Here is a 26148-nt window from a genome sequence, read left to right as displayed (position 1 = left end):
GATGCTAGGAAACTGATTATTCTGTAACGCCATTTTGGATCCGAACGCAACTGTAAATCTCCTGTGTTTAGAACCAAAATGTCAGGTTCGTTCAAATTTTAACCGTTATAGCGCCACCTACGATATCAATGATTGGCTAATCCTAAGTCCCGCCGCTGTGTTTGATTGGCTGGGAGAGGTTGTGATTTTGGTGGATTCTCAAACCAGCCTAATGTTGGTGAAGAGTATACTACAAAGGATGCAAAGGACATTATTGTGTTCCCTAGCTTGTGCACTTATGTAGTGGGTAAGGAGGTGTTTGGGATACAGCCTCTGTTTCAGGAAGTAACAGTGGATCCCATATTACAGGCTGGAGGATTTTATACTTTTTAGCTATATTTATCTACAGTAAAAGGCTGATGTGAAATATTTTTTGCAATGCTTATAATTTTAAAAATGTTTTCCAAGAAGAGGAAGATTTTGGATGAATTCGGAAACTAGTCACGTTTGAATGACGTGTAAAATAGTGATGTAGGAATGCACCACACTGGGATCATGAAGACTTTGTGTGTTTTGTGTGTGTTTTTGCTGTGTTTTGTGTCAGAGCAATGCACTTGTGGAAATCCTGCAAAGCTGCTGCAGCTCACTGCTCAGGGCTTTAAAGAGCACGTGCAGTCCGGAAAAACAGCTCTCATTTACTTTGGCAAATATGGTGAGGTGTCATGCACTTTTCATTAGCTTAGCTCATCTAACAGCTAATGTTTAATTATGGTTCAAAATAAGAGAAAAAATATTATAAATAAAAAAAAAAGAAAATAATTTACAATTAATGGTGATATAATAATAATAATGCTAATCCTAACAATAATAATAATAACAATAATAATAGTATCAAAATAAATGTTTTTTTTTTAATATTATTGTTATTATTGCTAGTATTTATTATTAATGATAATAGTAATGCTGTTGTTATATTTACTATTATTATTATTCATAAACAGACTTTATTGGCAGCATGTACATGTGTGTATATATAACCTTTTATTGTTTTACTTTACGTAAAAGAAAATAAAAAGACTTTTCACACTTGTATTTTTGGACAAAAAAATAAAAATAAAGAGTGCTACTTTGGGCAGAAACCCTGCACATCCTCCCTGACAGCACCATGCTCCCCGTGAAGCATGGTGGTGGTAGCGTTGCACAAAAAATACATACATACATCTAAGGCATTAAATTATATGATAAATGTTGGGATGAAATGAATAGATGAAATTCTGAAATTGAGATTAGATGACAGATGAAATGATGCACATTCGCCATTTTTTATGTTCACTGTCTTTGCTTTTCCTTTCAGACAGCTTTTTTTTCTTTTTTTTTTAATTTGTGCATTTTTGTTGTCGGATATGCAGTAATTATCGTTGCATCAATCAGTCAGTAATGACATTGCTTTTCATTTATGTCTGAGTGTGAGGTTTTCTGCTTATTTGCAGCTGATTCAGCCATTCAGACGTTTATAGAGCAGTTAGAGACGTCCGCTGTGGCGTTGGAGGACTATGGCATATTGGTGGCGATGGTCAGTTAAATCACATTTCATTCTTTATCTTCAAAATTTTCAGCTATAAGAGACAAATATAGTATAGCATAAATAATATTTTACAATATTCCTCAGTATATCATAATAATACTCATTTCTGGTTGTCTGAAAGGAGTTTACAACATACTGTATGTCTATATAATGCAGAATTATAATTAAGAATGCCATCAGAAGTGATTACTGTGATATGTGGTGTGAAAATTGCATGCCTTATGTAGAATAAACAAAGGAAAGCGAAAAATGTCAAGCATAATGTGTTACTAAGGTTCTGCTTTCAGTGTTAGAAATGATATTATTATATTACCTGTCCAAAATGTGTCTCTGCAGGTGAACTGCTCCAAAGAAAATGTCGCAGAATACTGCACAGAGGAAGAAGTGATGCGGAAAGCATATTTATTCAGGTTTAAACTAATCCACTTTATCACCAACACTATTCTCTAATAATCACTTTTTTTCTTCAAGTTCGCTTCTTGTACTTTAATGGAGCTAACAAGTAAGGGAAGTGTAGAGCTACCAGTTTAGCATTGTGAACAGTACATGTATATAAATAATCATAACGAAGTCACTTTAAAAGGTGTCAGTAACAATTTGTTTATAGTTTCATAAAAAAGCAGATTAAAGGAAAAATCCTTAATGTTAATTACTTTTTCTTTTTCACTTCTTTTTTCGCAGAGGCGCAGATGTCTTGAGAAGTTTCGAGATTGACACCATTTTTGACGTCAACGCCATCGTGTCCCACATGCTATTGTGAGTTGGGCAACTTGCCTAATTTTTTATTTTTTTTACATGCTGTAGTAATTCAGTGCATGATGCAGAGCATTTGCTGTTTGTGTATAGCACGGTGCTCTTCAACGAGGTTCGATACATTCACACTCCAGCTGAGTTGGTCGGCGTTGAAAGAGTGGCGAGGGGAAAGACGGACATTGTGATGGGTCACATACCTGCACTCGGGCTTCCAGGTACGATACTTTGATGTGTATTTCTTTGGCATGATGTGGCCTGCATGGAAAATTGTCTATTGTGCGTTTAATTTTTGGCCAAACTCTTCTCAAGGCTATAAAAACCATTTTGTCTTCAGGTTGGGATTTAGATATTTACATATTTCTATTTATTTATTTGAAATGCTAATAACTATAAAAAGATGAATTGACGTGCACATGGAACAATATACAGTAAATGTTAAATATTTCTGAGCAGAGCACCGGGCTTTAATGGAGGCGGCGTTTGTTTACGGAGGAAAGTACCAGTTTGTGCAGACCACCGGCGCTCCTCTTCTCAAACACATGGGGTAAGTGTGAGCGGATTCACAGATTTCAATTTATTATATTCATTCAGAATATACGTTTATTCTAACTGCCTACAAGTGAGGCAAATCTTTACACTGTTCAAACAGCCAACAGAGATGTTACTAAAGTAATAAAAAAGTTTTGGTAATAAAATGTTTGCATAAAAAAATTTGAAAGATAAACAGATAAAAAGATAGATAACCCTAAATTGACGTTTTTAATATAAATACACCTGTTCTTGGAAGGCTCCAGAGTTTGTTTGAGAACATACCTAAACAGAACAGCATCATGAAGACCAACAAGCTATCAACCTGATAATAGCTCTCAACATGCTACCACCACCGTGCTTCATGGTGGGGATAGTGTTCTAATAGTGATAAGCAATGAATGGTTTCCTTTGAGCCAAGGCCAGAACATTCAATTAGGTCTCATCTGACTAGAGAACCTTTTCCCTCATGGTACTCTTCCATAATGTCCAGCTTTGTGGAGGGCTGGTAGTCTGGTGAACAGCTTCTACCACCTCAGCTGAGGTTCTCTCCAGCTCCTTGTCCTCTTGATTCAGTCATTGACATTCTCTCCAGTTCCTTGTCCTCTTGATTCAGTCTTGACTGAATCAAGAGGACAAGGAACTGGAGAGAACCTCAGCTACCACCTCAGCTGAAGTTCTCTCCAGCTCCTTGTTCTCTTGATTCAATCATTGACTTGAATTCTAAAGAAATACTTAAATATAAATAAATAGTTATAAATAAATGAATAACAATAAAACTGTTCTTATTGCAGGATTGCTGATGTGTCCTCTGTCCAGGCGCGTCTCTGGTTCCTCCACTGCAACAGTGTGTCTCACGCGTCTGAACCGTGTCCTCACACACTTATGAAAAAGCCACTGAGCACCATCAACATACACACCTTCCTTCAGCTGATGGAGGCACCAGTCCTGGTGAGAGGGACCTGAATTTCTCTGTCAAACACAATCACTGAAGTTTTAATTATTATTATTTTTAAGAAAACTTTAAAATTCATGTCATTGTTGATGACAGATGGAGGCAGATGTTGATCCTGATGACGTGGATGTGATCTATAATCACTTGAACGTGCCTGTGCTGTTCCTGTTTGCTCAGACTGAGACACTGCACATGGATCGCAGCACGGCTGAGGCTTTGGCCTGGAGGCTGCGAGGAGAGATTGGCCTCGTCCTAATCCACAGGTGTCCTAATCCTGGCGTGTGATGTCTTTAAAAGTGATATCTCTACAAAGCTTTAATAATTAGCATCAATTCTAGTAGTTTAAATAAATTGACTAGGCAGCGAGTCAAAATCTAGCTAATGGTAAATAGTGGTTATTTGCATGATAATTTATTTCTAATTAATTAGTTAGCGTTAATCGTACATATTATTAGCAAACTTGTTTTCAGGCAAAACTATGCAATTGCTTCAAAACGAAAGAGTTTTAGATAAATACTTTTTAAAATGTACATTTCACAATTTATTTTCATAAGTTCAAAACATTTGCCTTTTACATTTTAATACTTGACTACATGTAAAAGTAGCAACTTTTTCTTACTTTCACTTAAGTAAAAAAAAGTTTTAGGCTAAATACTTCCATTTTTTAATTCCACTTTTAATACTTCTACTTTTAATTTGAGTAAAATTTCGACACATTATTTATATTTTCATTTAAGTATAATTTCTCAGTTTTTTTCCCACCCCTGGTCCTGTTACCTGAAGGAATTATATTGTTTGAGGATAAAACATGAGGGAAAAAAAAAAATCGATTTTTCCCATTGATTTTCTATTACACCAGGTTGTATTTTGACTCAAACAGTGAATGTTATGGTGAGTGTGTAATGATCTAGACATGCAGTTTGTACCAGGTTTAACTGGTAGCTATAGTAGGCTTACAAGTTACATGTTTCTCCATGTAGAAAAGTATAAAAGCTAGTTTCATGTCTTGGTTAAATGACAACATTCACTGTAGGGGACATCATATACATTTGTTTTTTTATCTGAACAGTTGGTTTCAGTTGCTTTTTATTAAATTAAAGATATCTCTGTGTGTGTGTGTGTGTGTGTGTGTGTGTGTGCACTCTAGGGACAGTCCCAGGGTGAAAACTCCGGTCAGATATAATGCTGCATATCGACTCCCACACAAGGTCAGTAAATCACACTGGTGCAGACTGTCTAATATTTCACTCTGTGAGGGACGATCAGAAAGACACTAGCCAATCACAGGCTTCTGTTAGCTCTTGCATACACATAGTTTTTACAAAAAAGCAGGCAAGCTCTGTTAGCTCGGTTTCTGCCATCATTGTGGATTTCAGGCATAAAAAAAGGCACTACATGGTGGCAGGCAGGAGGCACAGCCAATCCGGGGAGAGGAAGAGAGAGCGTAAACAAACCAAATAGGAGTCTGTAGGTCAAAGAGTTAATATTATAGATGGATTTAGGTGTAATAGGTGTATTTTTTTCTTTTTGAACAGGTAAGGCACTTATTTGTTCTCTATTTTGCTAGGAAGCTAGTGAATGGTAGATGATAGTCACATGATTTATTCTTTTTTACCTTGTTGTTTAGTTGCTTTAGTGAGACAACTCATGATAGCTGGCTAGTGACTATTGGGAGGCATTTGTTTGTTTCTATAAGGTAAGAGTGAATCGTCTGCTCACACTTGGTGTGTAACTCGTGTTTAATGTTTTTAAGAGTCTGGTGAAATAAAAATATGACAGCAAAATAAACAGAGATCAAGTAAAAATACACACATAGAGAGCGACCAGAGGTGATTTTTTTCCCCTCTGTGCTATATTTTAGCTAGCTAGAGGTAATGGGTAATTGGGCTGTTGTTTGTCATGCGACCTAGTTAACAAATGGAATTTGGATAAGAGTAAAATAAATAAATAAATAAACTAAATAGGAAGAAATTTGAATAAAATTCCAACAATCCGTCTAAATGTGTAATCACCTGATCTAGATCTGCGATTAATCAGAATTTAGTTCGAGGTCAAATCTCACAGAGCTGAGATCAAATATAGATATAAACTGATTATCAGGAACAAATGTGTTGGATTTGGGTTCTATGGTATATCTCCAGAGCTAGGGATATTGATTGCTGGGGTAAACTATCTGCTTGTATTTCTGTATGATTTCTCCTTATGCCTAACAGGAAGTGAAGTATTTTACTTTGAAGAATGTTGAAGAAGTCGTTAACCTTATTCGGGGGCAACTATTTCAAGAGGAGAAGGAAGAAGAAGAGGAGGATGACGAGGATGAGGATCACTGGGCTTCTACAGGTGACATATTTGTGGTGGAGCCTGACCTGTAAAAAAAAAAAAAAAAAAAAAAAGAAAAAAAAAATCTGAAAACTAATCCAGCAAAGTTCAGACACTACATATTTGTTTGAATGACATTTTATATAAGAGGGACGCTGTGGACTTTTTGCTATATGTACTTTAATTAGAGGTGTGTGTATTCCCTCTCAGATGTTTTGGATGATGAGGTGGCGGAGTCGGTGTACAGAGACCGCGGTGTAATGCTGGACATGGAGTCTGTCTCAGAACTCACAGCTGACACTTTCAGCACTGCAGTAGCTCAGAGCGACCTCACGGTGGTGCTGTTCTACTTTAAATGTGAGTTTTATGTTTCAGCTTGCTCTGTGGCTGTGTCAAAGTGTGCTGTGGAAAGTTTCATGTGTTTGAGAGTTATTAAACAATTCCTGCCAGAGCAGTACTATAAGTGGACATGTTGTCTTTTTCTCTGTCCTCTGCAGGGGACGCTGTGTCCATGGCTTTTCTGCAGTCGTACGTCGAGGTTGCTGATGCACTTGAAGGTATAGAAGGTTCAGATCAATATGTGAAGCCACATTCAGCAATTTAAGCTTCCATTTGTTTGTGTGTGTGTGTGTATGCGCATCTCTTTAGGTGTGAGTGATATCACACTGGCCTCCATAGACTGTGGCGAGTGGACGTGTGTGTGTCGTGATCAGAATGTCTCCTCTTTCCCTTCCGTTCTGCTGTTCCGTCTGGGTGAGGACACTCAGTCCTACAGAGGCATGATGGGAACTGAGAGCCTGTATAGATTCATCCTGCTGTGAGTCTCTTGCTCTCGCAAACACACACTCACACACATCAGAAAGAGATTCTCCTTGAGGTATGAGAGGGAAATAATGGTGAGTCATTGAACTCAGGCTCTACAGTTTCTAAGATGATGGCAAGATATTTTGTTTTTGTGAATGACTCTTTTTGCATGAATCACTAAGATGAATGAATCAGTATGTTCATTGTGTCCTGAGATTTCCAGCATTTTAGTGCATGCAATAATAGTATTGAGCTGCAGTTTCAGGCTGCATTTACAATCCCAGTGATCTTCCACTTGTATGATTTGCACCTAAGTTATGGCTTTATCTCATTAAGGTCCAAGAGCAAGAGTGTCCTTTGTTAGGGATATAATTTACATTCATCATAGGATCACAGACTTTGTGAATCATTGTCTAAGCTCTTTTATATTCAGCCGCATGCTGTGTGGATTGATGCATAACGTGTACCACTAATGAGGCCACCAGAGTCTCCACCAAAGGCATTAAGCTCAGTCTTATCAATCTAACATCTGCCATTGTGGCCAGTATGCATGGGGTTGTGGCTTTAATATGCTTTTGAATGCACCAGAGCTCTTTATTGAAACCGATACAGTGTTTAGACCCTGCGCTTCGGTGACTATACCACAAAATGGGTTAGGCCATTGATCAACTTTGTTGAATTTCGCTAAGACAGCCTTTATATAAGTCTGCAGTCCATTTTCACTGCTACTGAGCCGCACTCCTTCATTTCACTCAGATCATCAGGAAGCTATCCGCTCCAGGGTGTGCTAAATATTCAAGTTTTAAAAAATTAGAAGCGATCACTTAGAGAATACATCAGGATCTGTCTCTGTATGCGAGGCAGTTGTACTAAGTTCCTGAGTTCTGCAGGTCTTTGCTCTGTTTCATTGCCGCTAACACATGCCTTCTATCAGTTCCTCTTTATACCAAAGTCGAAAAGGTGCTTACCTTCTTGTTCCAGGGGGCTCAGCAGGCAAGCCTTCTGCCCATTTCTGTTCCTGCTGCGACAACACAGCAAAGGAGCTCACCTATTTCTTCCTAGAGAGCTCTGAATCCATGTCTGCTGTTTCACATTTCACTCTCTGCTGTGTCCACACTGCATCAAAAGAAAGATAATAACTAGTCAGCAGTATTTACATAGCTTGACACATCATTGGCATTATGGCATTATGTTCCTGTGCCAAACGATTTGGGCGTATATCATTGTCCAGTAATGGGGCATGGATACCACAATGCCGACAAACATTAAGCCACATCTGTTTTAAGGACTCATTCAACCCAACCATGGTGAGAAAAGTCGGAAATAATAAAAAACACAAGAATTACCTCACCAAAGTGCACTCAAGTACACTCACACAAAAATTAGAGTGCTGTACTTAGTGATTTGAATCCATTCCTTAACTCGTTGACAAGAAGAGAATGGGAAACAGGATGACCGCGAAATATCGAGAACTGACATAACCTTTTATGATCACGGGTACAAGCTGGCGACTTTACTCCTGGTATTCATAAATGAAATGGCGTATATCAAACCACCACTGGTCCAGTAGTTCCAAAGGAAACCACCCTTCTGGAAGAGAAGGAGGTAGAACCATTTTTTTTCTTTTTTCTTTTTGGTATGGCATAGTTTTTCTCACACAAAACATGTGTTTTGGTTTGGTCTTTGGTCTTTTTATCTGAGGGTCTGGGAAAGAGCATTCAGGAATTTGTGGTTTTTTTTTTTTTTTTTTTTTTTTGCATTATCTAAATTTTTTTTGTTGCTGGTAATGACCTCTTTTTCTTCAGTTGTGCCGCTACTGAGTAGCAGGAAATAAAAAATGTCTAGGGCCATTGAAAACTTTTATGTTTACTGTTAGGGCCCATTTGCACCTTGAATTAACGAGAAATCTGTATCTGCATAATCACTATCTGGACAAGCAATCCAATCTCACCATTGTGTTTACAACAGATGTCTCTGTGCATTCTTCATCATCTGCACTGAGTGCTCATCATGATTGCATCTCATTTCCCCCCACTTAATATGTTAATAACCTGGCTTGGCAGATAATCACAGACAATATTGCAAGAGAAATGCAGTGTTTATATTCAATAAAACGTATGTTCCTGTATGAGTAGGATAAATGAATCAACAACAAACAAACAAAAAACATAGAGAAGAAAAATGGAAAACAGCTTACGAATCACTCTGGAATCCAAACAGGATGAGTTGTGTCACATGATGAAGAATGAAGAATTGTCACGTATGTATATTTTATCTTGATGTGTTGATATTACTTATACAGCAGTTAGTTCTGGGCAACTAATCTGATTGGACAAGCGGCATTCCAAGAGTTCTCATATTTAGTATAACAGCACTGGGACATTTCACTGTATGTATGACTCCATGTATGACTTTGTCTGTGCTCGCTACATGAAATTCCAATTCTAGCAATAGTTCATTACAATGGAACGGTTATTACACTTACTACGGCATGTCAGTGAGTCTGTGCAATGCTCTGTTCCAGGTGTGGCTGAATGATCAGCTACCTGTTTTTAATTTCTTGTTTTAAAAAAAACATTGTATAAAAGCAATATCGCACTCGCGGTCATGCTGTGACGTTGTGCCTACAGCTGAATCATAGCCATGCTGATATTGCAAATAACAGCACTTTTGCTTTTGTGATAATGCTTAATTATGTGGCAAAATTCATCCATTCATTCATTCATTCATTCATTGACCTTCAGTAAGGGCTTTATCCTGGTCAGGACCGTGGTTAATCCAATAATTCAGATACACCCTGAATGGGATGCCAGTCCATACCACAGCACCACACACACACACACACACACACACACACACACACACACTCATTCACAACAGTTCACCTATCAGCGTGTTTTTGGGAGAATGCATATGTGGTAACAAATAATATTTGTTCAAACCTGAATAATAAAGCTAGTTTGTAAACAGTCCCAGTGATTAAAATAAAGGTGCATGGTGTATGTATCATCATTTCAGCAGATGCCAACATCAGCACAGCTTGTACCGCTTCAGTGTTCTCTGGCCCTATTTTCCCCATTTTCAAGCCACAAAAAAAAAAAAAAATCAGATACAGATTATCCATGTATTATTATGATAAATATTTTGTGTATTTATGTGTATGATCACAGTATTAAGACGAATGTTCTGAATCATGACAAGAAGCATAGCACTTATTTCAGGTGATTTTAATAGCGTAGAAATGACGTATAACGTACTTTGTTATTTTTACTTGGAATTTACCTCATTTATTTTTGTGTTCTTTTAACTGAAATAGTGACATTTGAGGAGCAATACATTCAGGTTGCCTGATAGTGCTGGTATGTTATATTTGGCTTCTCAACTCCAGCTTAATAAGGTGTAACACAACTTAGGGTGTATGTCTAAACCAGACAAAACACTGCTCCAGCCCAATTCTAAATTTTTATATCATAAAAATCAGGTATTAAAATATTTATCTTGGGCAGAAATGCAATAAATAGAGAAGTGGCATAGTTTTAGAGTGAGTCTGGCAGGAACAAGAATCTTGGTTGACCATCGATTACGGTTATGACGCTTAAAAAATCTGTTTCTACTTGAAAAGGGAAATATTGTGAAAACTAATATTTTATTGTTATTAGAAAGCTTTTTTTTTTTTTTAATATCAAGTCAAGTTAGTCAAGTGATTTCCCAGAACCTCCAGAGAGCCACAGCTGGACCATTAAGGCTCTTAACCATCAGCGATTTAGCTCTAAAAATCAGCCAAATCTGTCTTCCTCATGAATAAACATAAAATTATTATTCAGTTATTATTACTCCATGTTTAATTTCATTACACACATCCTGGACGTTTGGGGAAAATGATCTCAGAGCCATTATTATTATTATTATAATACATCTTGCATTAAATTCATGGTAATGTGACTTGACAGGTGATATGGTTGAATATGGTTAGTCAAGCAGCTCCAGCAGCATTCCTGTATTCCTGATGTCTCGCCCGTCATTTTCCTCACTGGCCAAAAAAAAAAAAAAGATGTTCTTATTTACTTATTTGGTAGAAAACAGAGCTGTGCACTGTGGTTGTTTTCATGACTCAGGGAAAAATGACTGAGTTACTGAGTCCTTTGAAGTCCTGTGGGCTAATCTGGAGTTTATAAAACTTGCTGTGTTTGCAGCCTGGACCAAACTTAATGGCAGTTAAGGCGGTCTTTTAAAGCTGTTAACCATATAACAGACTCGCATTTTCATCTTTGCTTGACATATTTAAATGCAAGTAAAGAGATATTTAAATGCAAGTAAATATTTAAATGCAAGTAAAGAGGCGACTATGTGTTAGAGTGAAGGTAGAAGAAGCTAAAAAGCAGCTGTGCTGCTGTAATAAATGCCGCTTTCCAGACACAGTGCACGTAAAGTAGCTTCCACGCACTTATCTTTTCTTACTGTGCTATCTATAATGATTTAATAGTCCCATGCAGACAATTTGCAGAATATTTAAATGCTTATAATGTGTATGTCAATGAATAAGCTACAGAACACATACTTGAGTACTTAAAAAACAGGTGTAAGTGCAGTAACAAATCACTGTGCTTTTTACTTCATGCCTCTGATGAATGATGGTTATTAGTTATGGGAAGAGTAAATATTAAAAAAATAAAATAAAAATGCCTGACCTGCACAAAGTTATAGCTCCATTTATGGAAGAATTCAAGAAAATGGTTTAAAAACAGCTGGTTCAGAACTCACAGCTGGATGAGCAACGTTTGCAACAAGTTATGTCTTAAAACAAATAGGTTACTTTTACATGTTTTTTTTTTGTTTCTTATTTTTATCGATAAACCTCATACCTAATATCTACACCCTCAAACAATACACGTCCATTATTTTTTGTTAATATCTGATTAGCTAGTTTCAAATACACAAGTGCAAACATATGTTTTGGGAGCTTGTCAATCAAATGAGCTACACCCTAACTTCATGATGACATCATGGCGCCGAACTTAAGTCTAAATTCAACATACAGGCTTTAGGGAGATATGCGGGTAAAAAGAATATTACTTCCTTATAATAAGCGCCACTATGTCATGCAGATTTGTATGCTTTGTAGCGACTGTGATATGATTCTGATGCAGTCACATGCCACCAGCACTGTGCTCTGCTCTGATCCCATGATGATTCATTAAATCGATCGCTGCGCTTGATGTAATTATCTGCCAAGACCTTTTAAAAGCCACTTAATGCCCTTTCCTTAGACAGCGTCGTAATGAGGGTCAATGCTGAGTCTAGACTCGCGCTCTGAAAGCAGATAGGCCTCTTATCAAGATGTATGGCAATATCATGAGATAATGAGTCAACACTGTGCCGGAATTACGATCACAGGTTCATAACGCAGCATCATTCTGAGGGTCATAAAATGGTTAGAGGGAATGTTTTTTTTTTGTGCCACTATATAATAAGAGTGTTTAATTGTGCGTGCGTGTGTTTCTCTTATCCGTTACTGTGTTTGTTGGAGAGTGTGTGGGCTTTTTGTATCACTTAGCTGGGCTAGAGGGATGTTTTTGTTTGTGTTGTTATCTGTTTAATTGTGCGTCATGTACATGTGTACATTACTATGTTTGGATTTGGGCTGATGCTCTTAATCTCAGCCTCTTTTTTTTTTTTTTTTTTTTTCCTTCATGTCCACAGGAGTCATCTCTCCATCCCGCTCTCTCTGTCCTCCTCGGATGAAGTCCTGTCCTTCCTGGAAGGAGATCTGTATAACAGACACTCTTCTTTCTCGCCCATCCGAGTGCTCGGTCTTTTCACACCTGAAGATCCGGGTATGAAACTAACACTAAAGCGACTCCATTTTTTTAAATTTTCGATTCGTTTAGCATGCTGCTTCGTGTAACATACCTGATTCAACTAATGAGATTATTCCTGAGGCTGCCGCTCCGATGCACTTTAGATTGTTATCACAGGACATGTATTTTCCTGCAACTGCTATGTTTATCAATTTGGAAAACAAAACTAAACACATTTTGTATACAAAGTTGTTGTGGAACATAGTGTGGTGCAGCAGATTTTAGCTTGTTTACATCTAAATTTTTCACATCCTCTTGACTGTTACAGATGTGGCCATTTTTGAGGAAGCAGCGAAATATCTAAGGGGAGAAATGATTCTGGGGCTGTTTGAGCACATGGAGGCAGAGAGATGGTATGGACCGCATTAATGCACACCGTAGGCGAGATGTGAGAGTGCTGAATATAAAATGTGAGAATGACGAATGTGAGATTTGAGAATGCTGAATATAAGATTTGAAAATGCTGAATGTGAGATGTGAGAATGCTGAATGTGAGAGGTCAGAGTGCTGAATATTAGATGTGAGAGTGCGAAATATAAGATGTAAGCATGCTGAAAGTGAGAGTGCTGAATATTAGATGTGAGAGTGCTGAATATTAGATGTGAGAGTGCTGAATATTAGATGTGAGAGTGCTGAATATTAGATGTGAGAGTGCTGAATATAAGATTTGAGAATGCTGAATGTGAAATGTGAGTGCTGAATATAAGATGTGAGAGTAATGAATGTGAGTTGTGAGTGTGCTGAATATAAGGTGTAAGCATGCTGAAAGTGAGAGTGCTGAATGTGGGATGTGAGTGTGCTGGATGTGAGTGTGCTGAATGTGGGATGTGAGTGTGCTGGATGTGAGTGTGCTGAATGTGGGATGTGAGTGTGCTGGATGTGAGTGTGCTGGATGTGAGTGTGCTGAATGTTTGATGTGAGTGTGCTGAATGTGGGATGTGAGTGTGCTGGATGTGAGTGTGCTGGATGTGAGTGTGCTGAATGTTTGATGTGAGTGTGCTGAATGTGAGATATGAGTGTGCTGGATGTGAGTGTGCTGGATGTGAGTGTGCTGAATGTTTGATGTGAGTGTGCTGAATGTTTGATGTGAGTGTGCTGAATGTTTGATGTGAGTGTGCTGAATGTGAGATGTGAGTGTGCTGAATGTGAGATGTGAGTGTGCTGAATGTGAGATGTGAGTGTGCTGAATGTTTGATGTGAGTGTGCTGGATGTGAGTGTGCTGAATGTTTGATGTGAGTGTGCTGGATGTGAGTGTGCTGAATGTGAGATGTGAGTGTGCTGGATGTGAGTGTGCTGAATGTGAGATGTGAGTGTGCTGGATGTGAGTGTGCTGAATGTGAGATGTGAGTGTGCTGGATATAAGATGTGAGAGTGCTGAATGCAAGATATGAAAGCACTGAATATAAGATGTGAGAGAACGCTGAATGTGAGATGTGAGAGAACGCTGAATGTGAGATGTGAGAGAACGCTGAATGTGAGATGTGAGAGTGCTGAAAATAAGATTTGAGAGAACTCTGAATGTGAGATGTGAGAGAACGCTGAATGTGAGATGTGAGAGAACGCTGAATGTGAGATGTGAGAGTGCTGAAAATAAGATTTGAGAGAACGCTGAATGTGAGATGTGAGAGTGCTGAATATAAGATGTGAGAGAACGCTGAATGTGAGATGTGAGAGTGCTGAAAATAAGATGTGAGAGAACGCTGAATGTGAGATGTGAGAGTGCTGAAAATAAGATTTGAGAGAACGCTGAATGTGAGATGTGAGAGTGCTGAAAATAAGATGTGAGAGAACGCTGAATGTGAGATGTGAGAGTGCTGAATATAAGATGTGAGAGAACGCTGAATGTGAGATGTGAGAGTGCTGAAAATAAGATGTGAGAGAACGCTGAATGTGAGATGTGAGAGTGCTGAATATAAGATGTGAGAGAACGCTGAATGTGAGATGAGTGTGCTGAAAATAAGATGTGAGAGAACGCTGAATGTGAGATGTGAGAGAACGCTGAATGTGAGATGTGAGAGAACGCTGAATGTGAGATGTGAGAGAACGCTGAATGTGAGATGTGAGTGTGCTGAAAATAAGATGTGAGAGAACGCTGAATGTGAGATGTGAGAGTGCTGAATATAAGATGTGAGAGAACGCTGAATGTGAGATGTGAGAGTGCTGAAAATAAGATGTGAGAGAACGTTGAATGTGAGATGTGAGAGTGCTGAATATAAGATGTGAGAGAACGCTGAATGTGAGATGTGAGAGTGCTGAATATAAGATGTGAGAGAATGCTGAATGTGAGATGTGAGAGAACGCTGAATGTGAGATGTGAGAGTGCTGAAAATAAGATGTGAGAGAACGCTGAATGTGAGATGTGAGAGTGCTGAAAATAAGATTTGAGAGAACGCTGAATGTGAGATGTGAGAGTGCTGAAAATAAGATGTGAGAGAACGCTGAATGTGAGATGTGAGAGTGCTGAATATAAGATGTGAGAGAACGCTGAATGTGAGATGTGAGAGAACGCTGAATGTGAGATGTGAGAGTGCTGAAAATAAGATGTGAGAGAACGCTGAATGTGAGATGTGAGAGTGCTGAAAATAAGATGTGAGAGAACGCTGAAAATAAGATGTGAGAGAACGCTGAATGTGAGATGTGAGAGTGCTGAATATAAGATGTGAGAGAACGCTGAATGTGAGATGAGTGTGCTGAAAATAAGATGTGAGAGAACGCTGAATGTGAGATGTGAGAGAACGCTGAATGTGAGATGTGAGAGAACGCTGAATGTGAGATGTGAGAGAACGCTGAATGTGAGATGTGAGAGTGCTGAAAATAAGATGTGAGAGAACGCTGAATGTGAGATGTGAGAGTGCTGAATATAAGATGTGAGAGAACGCTGAATGTGAGATGTGAGAGTGCTGAAAATAAGATGTGAGAGAACGCTGAATGTGAGATGTGAGAGAACGCTGAATATAAGATGTGAGAGAACGCTGAATGTGAGATGTGAGAGAACGCTGAATGTGAGATGTGAGAGAACGCTGAATGTGAGATGTGAGAGAACGCTGAATGTGAGATGTGAGAGTGCTGAAAATAAGATGTGAGAGAACGCTGAATGTGAGATGTGAGAGTGCTGAAAATAAGATGTGAGAGAACGCTGAATGTGAGATGTGAGAGTGCTGAAAATAAGATGTGAGAGTCCTGGATGCAAAATGTGATATGCGAGAGCACTCGGTACAAGAACGTCAAGCGCAGACTATCAATGTTTTTCAGTTTAACTGCACGTGCGAGATGTGAGAGTGTGCACATATTCGTGCGCACATGTGATATGTAATAGCACTGGGTGCAAGATGTGACAGGATTGGGTGCAAGATGTGAGAGCACTCGATGGGGTCTGGGTGCCAGATGTGAGAGTGCTGTATGTGAATGTTGGATGCCAGATGTGGGAGCGCAGGAAGCCAAAGCTGTCTGTGTTGGATTGTGAGATGCTGCAAGTGAGACGCAAATGCTTGACCCGAGATGTTATTTGTATGAATGCTGGATGTGAGCTGTGAAAGTGCAGGATGCGAGATATGCATGAGCACTGCGTGTGAGAAGTGAGCGCGCTGGATGTAAGAGCTCTGCATCCGAGAGCTCTGGGAAGAAGTTTGAGATGCTGTATTCATTGGCACTGATTCTAGGATTGAGAGAGCTAAATTGCGCTGTTAGTCATAAAAGTGTTATTGTGTGTTTTTTTTTTTTTCAGGGCTCAGGAGCATGCTGTGATGCTGCCTGCTCTCCTGGTGTCTCATGGCCCTGGAGTTCAGAGAAAAGCTCATTCCCTTCTTTTGTCCACGTTACAGGAGATGATCTCGCACATCAGGAGAGTGGCACTTGATACATTTGTAAGAACCACTTTATTTGTGTGTCACATCTTTGTTCTGAATCATTTTGACCTTTTGAACAAAAACTGCTCTGCTGATATATGACCATTTGCTGGTATTTAATCTACTCAACATTATAGCATTTAACCAGTGGGCTTGAACTGCTCTTAGAATTCCTTGGTAAATCCTTATTTTATTGCCGCACTTGAGGAAACCTAAGTCAGCTTTGAAGAAGGCAATCTCCGCTGATTTATCAGAAATGAGGAAAAGCCAACATGCTACTGATGACGTAAATGGAAGCAAAGATTAACATTATTACTGTCATTTTGATCTAATCTCTATTTCCCTCCTAATTATCTTAATACAGTGAATATAAAAAGTCTGTACACCCCTGTTACATTTGCAGATTTTAGCAATGTAAAAAAAAATAAACTCAAGATAAATCACGTCAGATCTTTTTCCACCTTCAATGTGAACTAGGAGCCAATAAAATTGAAATGAAAACAAATAGAAACATTTTAGAGAAGAGAACAAGAAAAAACTTTCAATGATGTGGCTAAACACGCGTGCACACCTCTTAACATTTTGCGTGTAATACAGCACTCACAATTTTATCCCACTCTTCCTGGCAGATCTATCAAATTACAGTGTGATCTCCTGTGCACAACCTGTGCAAAGGCATTCCGCAGGTTTTCAATAAGATGTAGATCTGAGCTATGATTGGACCGAAACTTTGATCTTCTTCTGAAACCACTCTTCTGTTGACTTTGTTGAGGAGTCTTGGCTTGTTATCATGCTAATAGAGGCCTGCAGGTTTTGTGCCAAAATAGATTGGTATTTGGAGCTATCCATGGTTCCTTCTATCTTGACTAGAGCCCCAGTCCCAGCTGAAGAGCGGAAACAGCCCCATAGCGACGATGCTGCCACCACCATGCTTCACCGTGGGTGTGGTGTTCTCTGTGTGATAAGCTGTCATGTTTTTGCGCCAAACATATCTTTTAAAAATTATGGCCAAAAAGTTCTACCTTGATCTTATCAGACCATAACACATTTTGCCACATGGTTTGGGGTGACTTAGGGAGACTTAGATTTTTTTTTTTTCGTGAGAAATGGCCTCCATCTAGCCTCCATCTGAGGTTCCATGGTACATTTAACGTTTTTGAAATTCTTTTTTACCCCTCTTCTGATCGATACTATGTACGATCCTGTGCATGTTTTGCAAGCTGTATCTAGACCAGCAGTCAGATGAAACCAAGATGATGTCATGAAGATCCAGCTGATCTTTATTTGGGGTTAATCAGAATCACTTCATTGATGACAGGTGTATGAACATGAGTTTGAATGTGACTGGTTAATTCTAAACACAGTCCCATGCTCTGTTTAAAAAAAAAAAAAAAAAAAAAAAAAAAAAGAGGGGGGGGGGGGGGGGGTTTGCACACTTGTGAAACCAAGTTATTTTTAGTTTTTCTTTTTGTATTTGTTTTGAATTTGAATTGGTGGAAAAAGGTCATGACTTATCTTGGTTTCTTTTTTTTTTTTTTATATATCACAAAACCCTGCAACAGGTTTTATATGTGACTTTTTATACGAACTGTACATCAATTTAACAACATCCTGTTTATTTGCAGTTTGGCTGTCTGTCATTTCCTTTCTCTTTTTTTTTGGCTCTGCATTCTCACCGCAATCAGCCTGAACTGACAGTCGAGAACCTGCCATGGTATTTGGAGCTCAGGAAGCCTTTGCTGATAATGTTTGTTGGGGGAGAAGAAAGTCCAGAGACTTTGCAATCTCTTGAGGAGATGAAGAAGGCTGAGAGAACGGGACAGCTGGACTCGTCACTGCCATGCTGGATCCATCTGTGAGGGCTTTATCTTTCTCAGGGTTGAAAGTAACAAAATAATTTTTAAAAATGTGGATTTGTTAAAAAAAAATGTGTGTAAAGGGTTAGGGTTAGGGTTCTCTCCATTTATGTTTTTTAATCATACCATAAAACTGCAGTTAATGTGCTGTTAATCGAGGTTCTTGATTGTTTTTTTGTTTTTTTTTTCGTAGGGGTCACACTCCTGCTGGACGGGCCGTCTTAGAGACCTATCTTAGCTATGTTCCTCCACTCCCTGCTTTGGTGCTCTCACAGCTGAGCTCAGGTGGAGAGGTGTATCACTTCCCCACAGAGCGCCCTCTGCTGTCTGAAAACATCATTCAGTGGCTGCAGTGGATAGAAAACAACCAGGAGCAGGCTGCAGGTGAGATGCAACTGTGGTGCCAGGCTAACTTTGCTAATGTTAATGATAAACAAATTTTAACAGAAATATAAAAATAAAACCAAATTGTTTTGTATATTTTGAGATTTTGGTTGCTGTTCAATAAATCACTATCACGAACATGATGATACGAATCAAAAGAGATACTGCAATCCCACGCTTGTTGACCTGTGACAGATGCAGGCTAGCTTACTAGCAATTAACTAGCCTGTTAGTCCTTGATAAGCGATGCAATGAAATCCTGTCTTCATGCACTGCCCCACAGTTATTCTGCTCAATTCTGGTCATGAGAAAGTGTCTGAACGCCACTCAGGCATTCACACATGTCTTAGTCCCTCTACTCTTTCCGATCCCTTGTGCATTCGCTAATACAATCGCCATTGTTCCATGTGACAAAAAAGATCTATTTCTCATCTATGCTAACATTCTGCTGATTCAAACAGCACTCTTCTTCTGTCATCCCGCCAAAAATAATGGCCGTTAAAAGCCAAAATGCCCTCCTGTGCCATTCCATCTGCTTCCTATGAAGTTGGCGTAGCTACATCCCTTAATTGTGTCTGATCATTTCCAGCCGTTTTCCTGAAAACCTCCAGCTCCCGTGGCCATGTCCTTTTGGTTTTGGCGTGCCAACTCTCAGTAATTTAAGAGCATACTTTCACCCATCTGTCATTTTAAATGGGGGTTTTACCACCATACTTGAGTCAGTCTGTCTACAGTCTTTGCTCTTACCTGCTGCTGAAATACAAACAGCTGTCTACACTGTGTGCTGTACTTTGTCCCAGATGTTCTGGGGTAATGGCAGCTGACATTTCCTTGAGTGCCAGTTCAAAAACACGTCATCACAACCCGTTCATGACTCTAAGTGAGAGTGTGCGTCCTGGCACAGTGGGACGGGGCGATCATACACCTTGTTGTTACTTGGCTGCCTGAGCAGTGTGATATTAGGATGTGTAAGAGACTATTTTTGGAAAGAATATGTGTAAAGTTCAGCGATGGCCTGCATGTCAGTGAGGCAGGGTAAAACCAAGCACAGTGCTGTTTAAGGACTTCATAGTGTTAAGTGCTGTGGAAGTAAGCTTTCACCAACTGATCAAGAACAAGTGCAAGATATGTGGAGAAAGAACTGAGAGTGTTTGGAATCTGTGCCAAAAGTGTGGGTAGACTGTTAGCATACAGTCTCTTTAAGGTGGTTTTGTGATTGTGTTGCAGCCAAATTTGTAGTTATTCATCATTCAGTGGCGGCATATCGGTCAGATGAACTGACAAGTGTGAGCCAGCATTTATCAGTTATGGGCTATTGCTTCATTTCTACCAGGGAAAATGACTTAGACCATACTAGCGGTCTTACTCCACTCACAGTTTCCCCAACTGTTAATGGGTAGTGTATTGTGGCTAACCAGAGCTCTGTATTTATGCATATAGACAGTGGACCTTCTTGTACTTTTCCACATTTTGTAGTGTTACATCCTAGAATTGAACTTGATGTCACTGGGATTTTTAACCATTTGATTTATACAATATGTCAATTTTTTATTGTGGGACAAATGTTAAACAAAAAAGGAGACATTTGTTGCTTGCATAAGTTCACTCCTGGGTCAATAACCACCTTTGTCTGCAGTTATGCCTGCGTGTCCTCTTGGACATGTCTCTATCAGCTTTGCACATCTGGATCCTGATATCTTTCCCATTATTCTTGCCAAAATTGCTCAAGCTCTTTCGGTTTGAATGGAGGCAGTTGTTGAACAGTACTTCTCAGTAATTCTTGGTACAAATTCTCAATCGGATTGAGGTCTGGGCTTTGATGAACACATTCAGGTTCTTGGTTTTGAACCACTCCACTGTAGCTTTGCCTCAACTCACTCTGAGCATTTTTTTTTTTTACAGTCCCTGCTGATAAGAAGCAGCCACACAATGTGATGCAACCATCACCATGCTTCACTGTGGGGCTAGTGTTGAGAAATGTTAGGCTTCTGCCAAAGGTAGCATTTTGTGCCAAGGCCAAAATTAAATTTTTGGTCTCATCAGACTAAAAAAGCTTTTTCCACATGTTTACTGAGACTCCAACACTGGATTTCATATGGTGTTTTTTTTTAGTAATGGCTTTCTTCCATTTTGGTGGATAGTGTACTTTTGCTGGCAGAGTTGCGATTGTGCCATATTCTTTGCTCTGGACTTGTTTTGATAGCTCTGTAGCCTTCGTGGTGCTGTTTGCTTAGGTATGTTCTCTTCCAGTAACGGGTGTATTTATATTGAGATCATGTGACACTTTAATTGCATACTAATTATGTGACTTCTGATGGCAACTGGTTTCATAAGAAGTAGTTTAGGGGTTTCACAGCAACGGGGTGAATACTTATGGAGTCAAATTTTATATATATATTTTTTTATTTGTAATATACACTATATGGTCAAAAGTTTGTGGACACCTGACCATCACACCCATATGTGCTTTTTGAACATCTCATTCCAGATTTAGTCCCCCTTTGCTGTTACTTTAACCTCCACTCTTCTGGGAAGGCTTCCACTAGATTTTGGAGTGTGGCTGCGGCAATTTGTATTCATTCAGTCACAAGAGCATTAGTGAGATCAGGCACCAATGTCTGATGTCAGGTGAGGAGGCCCGGTGTGCATTTGCCATTCCAATTCATCCCAAAGGTGTTCAGTGGGGTTGAGGTCAGGGCTCTGTGCAGTCCACTTGAGATCTTCCACTCCAACCTTGGCAAACCATATCTTCGTAAGACCTCACTTGCACAGGGGCATTGTCATGCTGGAACAGGCTTGGGCCCTTAGTTTCAATGAAGGGAAATTGTAATGTAAGTGGAAGTGGTAGCTCAGTGTTTAAGACATTGGACTTCTGATCGGAAGGTCGAGAGTTCAAATCCCAGCACCACCAAGCTGCCGCTGCTGGGCCCTTGAGCAAGGCCCTTAACCCTCAACAGCTCAGTTGTATAAATGAGATAATTGTAAGTCAGTCTGGATAAGGGCATCTGCCAAATGCCATAAATGTAAATGCAAATGTAATGCTACAGCATACATTCTATACATCTGTGTTCTTCCAACATTGTGGCAACAGATTGGGGAAGAACCACATGTGGGTGTGATGGTCAGGTGTCCACAAACTTTTGGCCATATAGTGTATGACATGATATTATAATCCCAGTTAAGTCCTTTTCAGTTCTAGGTTATAACAATACAAAATGTGGAAAGGTTACTTCTTTCTTTTATTCTTAGAGCCAGAATCCAATATAAGCACAGAGCTCTTAAAGGAGCTGGCAATGACGCTATTGCTGCAAGACCACAGAGTGACCAGAAATGAGTGCAAGATAAGCTACACACACACACACACACACACACACACACACACACAAAATGCATACAGTCCAGTTTATAGCAGAGATCCATGACATTTCAAAATGACCTTAAAGCCAGGTAAACCCTTAATAGACCAGCTGTCTTTGATTGACCTTCTTTCTTTTTGTTTAACTTGAGCACTGGACGTTCCTTTCACTCAGACCTGGTGCCATCTGTCACACACGTTCCAGAAGGTTAAGCCATAATCCCTCTTGCTCTTGTTTGATGAGCATGAGCATATCAGAAACAGCTTGCAGCAATGAAACTCATGGAAACTTGTTTTAATTTCCCATCTCCTTAAATCTAGTGGAATTTAAGTAACAGCCCTTTCTGGTCTATTGGCTCTCATGCTCTCCTTGCATATTTACGTGTTTCATAGGCAATTTGGTTGCAGATATTCGATTTGTATCTGTCTGAACATTTTCCAGTAGTGCCACGGAGCACGTTGACCTTGCTGGCATAATCTTACTCCTGCCGGCTTGCGGTTAGTTCCCAGCAATGAGATTTTTGGCTTCATGAGCTTGGCAGGAATTGAGATGAGACCAGGTTGCTTTTAGGTAATTTCTTTACCAGGTTGACTGGAACTCTGCTCAAGACGTGTTTTCCGAACAATGCAGTCGGAAAGACAGCATTAACCTTTCACTTGGAGTGTATTAAAGGAGCAGAACTGGCCAAAAATTTCTCCAAACATAGGCAGTGAGTCTGGTGTGTTTGGTGTGCAAAGTCTGCTTATTTAGTTTTGCACTGGAGCTTCAAGACTAATGAAGCTAACAAGTAAGGAAAGCTCCCAGCTTAGCATGCTTCAAAATGTATATCCATCTCATTATAAACAGCTTTGTCTAGACTTACATTATTTCTGACAATGTATGACACGTGGTTATGTATGAAAATGGACAAAAGGATGCTGCAGAATGGGTCGTTAGCTGCATCTAAAGCTGATTCTCTGCCAGAATCAGATAAGACGCATGGCCCAGATAATATAGTTCCAGTTTTATTTGTATTTTAATTTAATAAATGCTAATCAGCTGTAAATTACCAAATCTGCTCAGGCACAACTGATTTATATTTAGTGATGCTCACAAAGTTGCATAAATAGGCAAAGTTCACAGAGCTGAAAATGACAAATTGAGAACGAAACAGTGAAAGAACACCCCCTCTTTGTGCAGCATACTCTAAATTTTCCAGTAATGCAGCTCATCCACTGCAGTGCATCCACTACAAACACAAAAGTCTTTTTACTTTTGTCCTAATTGAACGGCTAGTCTTATTTGTCTTGATTCATGGGTTCGTTTTGGATTGGTTTCATTCAAATCATTAATATGAAATGGCAGATTTTCACAAAATGTAACTGAAATAAATAATTAATTAAATAAAATTGCAGTAACACATGCCGATTATATGATTTGAAGCCGATCATTCGAGATTCCTATTAATGAGTCTCCTTATGCACAGATTCACAAGCTGTCATTGTATATGAAGGTTTTTCCACAATATTACTCTCTCCTGTTTTTGTTTAATCTGTCCTGTGTCTATTATGTTGTGCTGTACTTGCTGTTTAACTGTGTTTGTCCTACAGTGGACAATGACTAGTTGCACCATGACTTAATATTTTATCAGGCTCTGTTCTAGAGTAGTGCTTGTGCTGTATCTCTAGGGTGGTTGTTTTTGTTTTGCAAGAGTTAGTACTTTCTGACAGTTCTCTTTTCTTCTCTGTTTTCTTTAGGTGTGATTCCAGATAAAGCGTGGCGTCCCCCTGTGCCTTTTTATGACTTTCTGGCCGTCATGGACGAAGAGGCACCGGGTTACGCAGCTCAGCAGCGCCCTAAAGCAAAGCATGTGGTCAAAAAGGAGGAGGACGATAAGAAGAAACGAGGTGCTGGAAGAGAAACAGCTTTCAAACCTCAAAGAACTCCTCGTCATACCGAACTGTAGACTTTTATCCTTTTATCTAGGTGACTCATCATGACAAGATGACAAAATGAGTCATGTAAATATTTATATCAATATGATTGAGGTGTATGACTCCACACGGCTGCTATTTTTATTATGCTTTTGTATTATTTAAATATTTATTTCTTTTTATTAATGCAGCATTTTAAAGAATAACTTGTTATTGCTCATTCCTTTCTCGTCTGATTTGTACCAGGAACTCAATAAAATGCTCAGATACAGTACTGATGAGTTCCTGTAATTAGGCTTGTTTATGATTGATGAGAAGAGCGGTTTCACTGATTGAGTCATGACTGCTTTTTTAATCATCCGCTCTACGTGCCGTTCTGCTTCTGCCATTGAAAGTAGCACAACAAACCTGTGTTTCATTTCCTATGCTGTAAAAGTTGACCGCGGGGGGAAAAAAACCCAGCATTATTTAAAAGAGCAGAGAAAAAGGAAAAGCTTATATATATATATATATATATGTATATATATATATATATATATATATATATATATATATATATATATATATATATATATATCTTGCAAATGTGAGCTCTTAGGTCTTATATAATATTGACATGCTTTCTTCCAATACAGATCCAAATGTTAGACCATGTTAGAAAAGAACAAGGTTTTTTTTTTTTTTTTTTTTTTTTTTATTTTTTTATTTTTTTTTTTTTAAGGTAAATTGTTTACTTTGTACTCTTTAATGCTTGAGAACATTAGAGAGTGACACTGTACATAAAGTATAGTTTTGATCAGCTAGTCTTACTCTGTTTTTAATCTAGTAAGATAATACCTATTTGAGACAGTACACATCCTTTTAATTATGTATAATTTTTATGTATGTTAATGTATGTATGTTTCATGTACCGTAGGTGTTATAACATTGAGAAAATATGTATTTTTAATTAAGGTTCATTTGAAGAACTGAAGATTTCCAGAGCTTTCATATGAAAACAATTGCACAACAGTGCTGTCCTCCCATCATTTATTAAAAGCAATTTCAACATAGCAGAGGTTGATATTACGACAGTTTTTTTCTATATTGTTTTGCTTTTTTCTATATTGTTTTGCCGGACCTGATCCAACTCCTCCTATAAGCCTAACCTTAAACCCTAAAGCCTAACCCTAACCCGAACAACACTGTATAACTCGAAACAACACACTTATCCACACTGAGTTGATAAGATTGAATACACCGGAAGCATTAAAGCTGAGAAGAGGAAAAGCAAATGATTGACACTGATTGAGCAAAATGTAGCCCTGATTTACAAACCCTATTTGTAGAGTACTTGTTTCTCAGGGTGATTATAAAATAAAAAAATTCCATGTCTCTTTCATGATAAAACTCTCACATCTGGACAGCTGTGATTAGGTGTGATGAGTCTTGCATTATTGTATCACGAATTCACAGTTCATTATGTTTACCAAAAAAACAAGGTCTTGTATTTAGTTTTTTTTTTTTTTCCAATTGCAGTTGCATATGAGTTCCTCAGTTGTCCTCAGTGTGAAAAGATGGATCTCAAAATCATACAGTCATTGTTGGAAAGGGTTCAAATACACAAAAAATGCTGGAAAACCAAAGAATTTGTGGGACCTGAAGGATTTTTCTGAAGAACAGCAGGCAGTTTAACTGTTAAGGACAAACAAGGGACTCATGAACAACTATCAGTAAACAAAAAAACACAGCTGTGGATCATTCAGGTAACAACACAGTATTAAGAATCAAGGGGATGTAAACTTTTGAATTTGTATGATCCCTCTTATTTTGGTAAAATAATAAACATTTTGCAGATTCTGAAAGGGGGATGTAAACTTTTGACCTCAACTGTATATTTATTACATTTAATAAATAAATAAATATTTGTAAACAAAAATGTTAATATTTGGGTCTATTTATTCTAAAAATATTCAGGTAAATATTTACTGTTGAACACAATTAGAAAAAAAATTAATTTCTGGACAAAAGGC

The 26148-nt window shown here is 38.6% G+C and overlaps 1 protein-coding gene across 1 annotated transcript; it reads left to right on the top strand.

The window, feature by feature from the left end:
• The first annotated feature begins 253 nt into the window (after positions 1 to 253).
• Positions 254 to 25191, top strand: txndc16 (thioredoxin domain containing 16). The gene is made up of 19 exons (XM_026926883.3): positions 254 to 691; positions 1470 to 1552; positions 1901 to 1974; positions 2246 to 2320; positions 2411 to 2532; positions 2771 to 2861; positions 3640 to 3796; positions 3897 to 4063; positions 4948 to 5008; positions 6014 to 6140; positions 6330 to 6476; positions 6617 to 6676; positions 6768 to 6936; positions 12624 to 12757; positions 13050 to 13134; positions 16507 to 16645; positions 18313 to 18482; positions 18677 to 18867; positions 23960 to 25191. Exons 1-19 carry the CDS (start codon positions 517 to 519, stop codon positions 24166 to 24168), a joined length of 2436 nt encoding a protein of 811 aa, XP_026782684.3. The 5' UTR covers positions 254 to 516; the 3' UTR covers positions 24169 to 25191.
• The last annotated feature ends 957 nt before the right edge of the window (positions 25192 to 26148 follow it).

The sequence above is a fragment of the Pangasianodon hypophthalmus genome, chromosome 10 (assembly GCF_027358585.1).
Source record: "Pangasianodon hypophthalmus isolate fPanHyp1 chromosome 10, fPanHyp1.pri, whole genome shotgun sequence".
Lineage (NCBI taxonomy): Eukaryota > Metazoa > Chordata > Actinopteri > Siluriformes > Pangasiidae > Pangasianodon > Pangasianodon hypophthalmus.
This window is presented reverse-complemented; position numbering and strand designations above follow the sequence as displayed.

Bases quoted from the DNA above. Each gene is read 5' to 3' on its own strand.
- txndc16 (XM_026926883.3), top strand. From the start codon at position 517: ATGCACCACACTGGGATCATGAAGACTTTGTGTGTTTTGTGTGTGTTT. The intron at 692-1,469 runs GTGAGGTGTCAT...GCTTATTTGCAG, and splicing joins CATTTACTTTGGCAAATATG to CTGATTCAGCCATTCAGACG. The intron at 5,009-6,013 runs GTCAGTAAATCA...TATGCCTAACAG, and splicing joins CATATCGACTCCCACACAAG to GAAGTGAAGTATTTTACTTT.